Source organism: Sceloporus undulatus, chromosome 7, assembly GCF_019175285.1.
Source record: "Sceloporus undulatus isolate JIND9_A2432 ecotype Alabama chromosome 7, SceUnd_v1.1, whole genome shotgun sequence".
NCBI classification, from domain to species: Eukaryota; Metazoa; Chordata; class Lepidosauria; order Squamata; family Phrynosomatidae; genus Sceloporus; species Sceloporus undulatus.
In genome coordinates this window covers 1,179,046-1,183,645 of record NC_056528.1, presented here as the reverse complement: position 1 = coordinate 1,183,645, position 4,600 = coordinate 1,179,046, and the positions used below count along the sequence as shown (strand labels likewise).

Here is a 4,600-nt window from a genome sequence, read left to right as displayed (position 1 = left end):
ATTGGAACAACATATTAAACAGAGGAACAGCCAGAACCAGTTTAAAAGCTACAGAAATTTGAAAACACCCCATGATAGCACCTCTCTTTCACACAAGGCACTGATATCCCCAAAAGGGAGATGAATTCCAATATGAGGAGCAGAGAACTCGTCTCCAGGTTCGGCCTCTGAAGGATCCCCAGAGAAGGGTGATCCGCCGTCAAATATATATATATATATATATATATATATATATATATCTCCATCACGATTTCTGTTTGCAAGGCCCAGCGCCTGGCAAGTGTCCAAGCCCCCAAAGGCTGTGCTTAATTTGCATGCAAATTTACAAGGATTTAAGTATCTTAAAATAAACCGATCCTGCCAACCCAGCTTGTTGCTCCGTCTCCCTTGAGAGACACGGGAAATTGGCTCGCAGGAAGAACACAATGTTGTTGGTGTACAAGTGGAAACAACCGGTGTCCGCTCCCCCTCCCGGGACCCGAAAAGTGGGCTCAGACCCTGGTTTGCGCAGTTGCTCTGTCTGGCAACACGAGAGTGACGGGTAAAAGTGTTCCCTGCGGAGAAGGGAAAGTCTGCAACTCTTTGGTCCCGAACCGCGGCGAGACGTAATCGGCGAGGAAGCGGATGTGGAACTGCCGGCTGACACAGTAGACCAGGTTTTCCACCACGGCGCACTGGAAGCAAGCCGGAAAGGGCATGGGATGGGTGGCGCATTCGTACCACAGCTTGGCCTTGGTGCCGCAACGGTAGACACTGATGCCCATGCTTCGGTTGAGGTCGAAGCGGTAGATGAACCCGTTGGCGGTCACCATCTCCGTCGTCCTGTCCTTGCGTCCGCCAGTGAGGCTGACCTTCCAGGTGTCCACACGGGCAATGTACTTCAAGAGCGTATAGCGCAAGGTGCCGCCCGTGACGTAGATCTCTCCGTCGCATGTGGTGGCGGTGTGGGCCACGGCAAAGGTGTCGTTGGGCAGAGGGGCCACAAAGTTCCAGCGGTCTATCCGTGGATCGTACCTGGTGAAGGAAGGGTGCTCTTTGTTATTGTATTGACACGGATGGGTTCTTTAGTGCCCTTGATGTTGTTTTGCATTGATATAATTGGGGTTAGTGCTCAGGACTGTTGGCCCTTTCATATCCACTGATTCTTTATCCACAAATTCAAGCATCTATGGCTTGGAAATATTCAAAACATACATAAATTCCAAAAAAAGCAAACTTTGATTTTGTTATTTTCTATAAGGGACACCATTTTACTATGCCCTTGTATCCAATGGGACTTGAGTATCCATAGATTTTGTTCTCCACAGGAGTCCTGCAACCAAATCCTAGCAAATATCAAGGGACCATGGTAGTAGTAGTAGCAGTAGTAATAATAATAATACCCTGCTGTCTGTAATGGGACTTGAGCCTCCATGGATTTTGGTATCCATGGGGAGTCTGGAACCAAACTCCAGTGGATGCCAAGGTCCCGCTGTACAGGTATACCTCTGGTTGCTTCTGCACTGCAGAGATAATCCAGTTTGGCACCACTTTAACTGCCATGGCTCAATGCTATGCAATTCTGGGAACTGTAGATTTGTGTGACATTCAGCCTTCTCTGTCAAAGAGCTCTGGTGCCACAACAAACTACAAACTCCAGGATTCTATAGAGTCAGCAATAGCATAGAAAGAATAGGGTGGAAAGAGACTCACAAATAAAGACATTCACCTAGTGGTGGCAAAATAATGCCTGGGAAAGAGAAGAAAGACCCCGCTGGAAAGGTCTACAGACCCTCTTTTTAGCCAATCTATCCCCCTCCCGAAACAAGGCTCGTCCGATGTGTGACATACCTCTCAACGGTGTAAAGGCACTCTCCACCTATGGCATAGAGGTAACCGTCCAAAGCGACCAGCTTACAGTGGGGTCTGGCTTGGTTCAATGGACAGATCTCTCTCCAGATGTTGGTCAAGGGGTTGTAGCAGAAGACCCGGTTGGATGGCCTCTGGTGCCTCCCTCTCCCTTCGCAGCCGGCCACCACGAAGAGGTAGTTGAACATGCTGCACATGGCGCACCCTTTGGAGACAGTTTCAAGAGGCATATGAGACAAGGGGTGCCAAGTGTCCTCCTGGTCATCGTAGTAGCAGAGCCTACTGGGGTGGTGGCCATACTCCTGGGAGTTGACGTCCGCCACCGTCACATACTTCCTCCCTTTCATCCTCCTCTTCAGGATCAGGTCCCGCTCTGTGGCGTTGAGGCGGCTGTAGATGGCATGGGTCCTGAGCACTCGGAGGTAGTTGTCACTCATGACTTTGTAGGCCGCTTCTCGGAGAGCTTCCAGCTTCTGCTTCTTGGCCAGGCACAAGACCTCATAGCAATTTCCCAGGTCCAAGTGGACATTCACAGAGGACTCTGGGCTCATTGGGATGTTGAAGAATTTGGCACCGGCCACAAGCTCCACCGTCGGTTCCTCGCTCGTGTCACTTTGGAGGCTCTGCATGGATCCCACCAGAGATGAAGCAGAGCTGGAGCGGAGGGCGACAAGAGGTGGCGTGTCCTTCCCTGATGACCCAAGTGTTGGAGAACCAAATCCTTCCATGGGCACTTGGAGCTCGGGGTTTTCTATGATTTTGTGGAAACTCTCTTTCCGGGTGAGGCGATATCTTTCTCCTGGATGCTTCTGGTCAGTGTTTTCTTCAGTCATAGCATCCTTTTCCTGACCTTCAGGTTGTATGGATTTTGGAGAATCACCAGAAGCAGCAGAGGATATTCCCTCAGCTTTTTGAAGGGCCATGCTGTCCTCTTCATTGTCTGAACAAGCTTGACCTGGTTCCTGATATGATAATTTCTCAGACTCTTTGGAAAGATGGATTGGTTGGGTGTCCAGACTAGAATAGGAGAGCTTTTCATTCATGGTTGATTGGGAACTGGATTGGACAAAGTAGTCATAGACTTTCCCTCTGAGGCTGAACTCTGGTTGACCATCACTCCCCTCCTTGGACTTCCTCTCTTTAATGAAGTTCTCTTCCATCCAGACAGTTGCGATGGAGGAGAAAGCATAGGCAGAATGGGATTGCATATGAGTTTGCTTTATGGCCAGGTCCATGTCCGACGTTGCATAAAACGAACGGATCCCTTCCTGCCTCTTTGAGGCTTCCTGAGTCTGGGTTAAGTATCTACTCATACTTTCTTCTCCCAGAAGTTCCTCCTTCCCAGTCCCTAAGGTGTATCCATTCTCACTTGTTGGGTGACCTTCTCCTTGCATCGGCTCATCCTTTTGAGAGGTGAAACAACACCCAGCTTCCTCTGAGTCTGCATCCCATTTTGTCTCCTTCAAACTGTAGATGCCACCTTCTGAGAAATTTGGCTTGCTCCTCGGCTGTGTTGCTAGGGTCCTTTCCATGACCCCAGCTCCGTTCCCATAGCTGAAACAATCCCCCAAAGTACCTTTTTCCTCCTCCTCCTCCGACGCCTGGCCTTTTGGATTTGGCTGCTCTCCAATCCCCAGGAGACTAATCTCTTCTCGTTTCTGTTCCACTTTCTCCACCTCTTGTTTATCTCTTCTCTCGGCAGGTGCGCCTTGGAGTCTGGACTCCCCTGCAGTTTCTGGCCCACTTGGATCTGCCAGAAGGTTTCCCGAACTGCCATTGACCATTGCCTCTTTAGCCCTGTTGACGTGCCTCTGTCTCAATCCTGGGGTCAGTCGTCCCTCTCCGGTCCCACCAAAAACCAGCTCCTCTTTCAGTTGGGTCTCCTGTCGATCTGGGTCGGCTCTTCCATCGTCCTTCCCGCAGGGTCTGCCACGAGATTTGTAATACCTGTACGCCAAAGTCAGCAACAGGAAGGCAGCGGCCGAAAGGGCCAGCCGCCCGGCCAGCTGCATTTCGGAGGGCTGGTCTCCGCTCGCCTCCAGCCCGTGGGTCATTCTTCCATATCACGCGGGGCTGGCCAGGAATGCGAAAAATGCTCGGATTAATGATTGCCAAGTTGGGAAGGTGGGGGTAATTGTGGCCCAAGTTCAGGCAGAGAAGGCCTGCCTCTTTTGCCTCTCTGGAAGGTGACTTTTACCTGCCGACAGGTAAGAAGAGAACACAGCTTGCTCCCAGCTGGTATCTCCGTTTGCCAGGTGTCTTCTTACTATAGGAGGTTTGCATATTTGAACAAAGTGGGCCGGGCCGGACACGGTCGAGGGAGATGCAATGCAACTGAGCATAGAGTCCCATATCCCCAACAGGGAGCTGTGTATGTGTGTGTATCTTTCTTTCTCTCTTTGTGTTGTGTAGTTGTTTTGTTAAGCTTGGATAAATAAAAGAGCCTTGGGAGGACTATGAGGAAGTAAGAAAATGGGCACATGGGGTTTAAAAATAGATCCCCACCCCTAAGCTTTGCAAGTTCACTTTTGCACACAACAGATTGCTTTTCCTTCTCCCTGCTTGGTTTGAAAGTGCAACCCTAAGCATATTTGCTCAGATTTCATTCCTGTTGTTCTTAATCCCATTTTCGCCTGCTCTTCCTCCCATGGCGGCTGAGAAATGTTGGAACTGAGACCGTTCCTGCCCTTGCAAGCGCAAGCTGAGAGACCAGCGCAAGAGGAAAAAGGGGTGAGGAGGGGAGAGGAACAAA

The 4,600-nt window shown here is 50.2% G+C and overlaps 1 protein-coding gene across 1 annotated transcript; it reads right to left on the bottom strand.

Annotated features, from left to right (window-relative positions):
* Window positions 1-223: 223 nt before the first annotated feature.
* On the bottom strand, window positions 224-3,902 carry KLHDC7A (kelch domain containing 7A). Its single transcript, XM_042479395.1, has 2 exons — window positions 1,831-3,902; window positions 224-1,014 (listed from the first exon to the last, which is right to left on the bottom strand). Exons 1-2 carry the CDS (start codon window positions 3,900-3,902, stop codon window positions 492-494), a joined length of 2,595 nt encoding a protein of 864 aa, XP_042335329.1. The 3' UTR covers window positions 224-491.
* Between the last annotated feature and the right edge of the window lie 698 nt (window positions 3,903-4,600).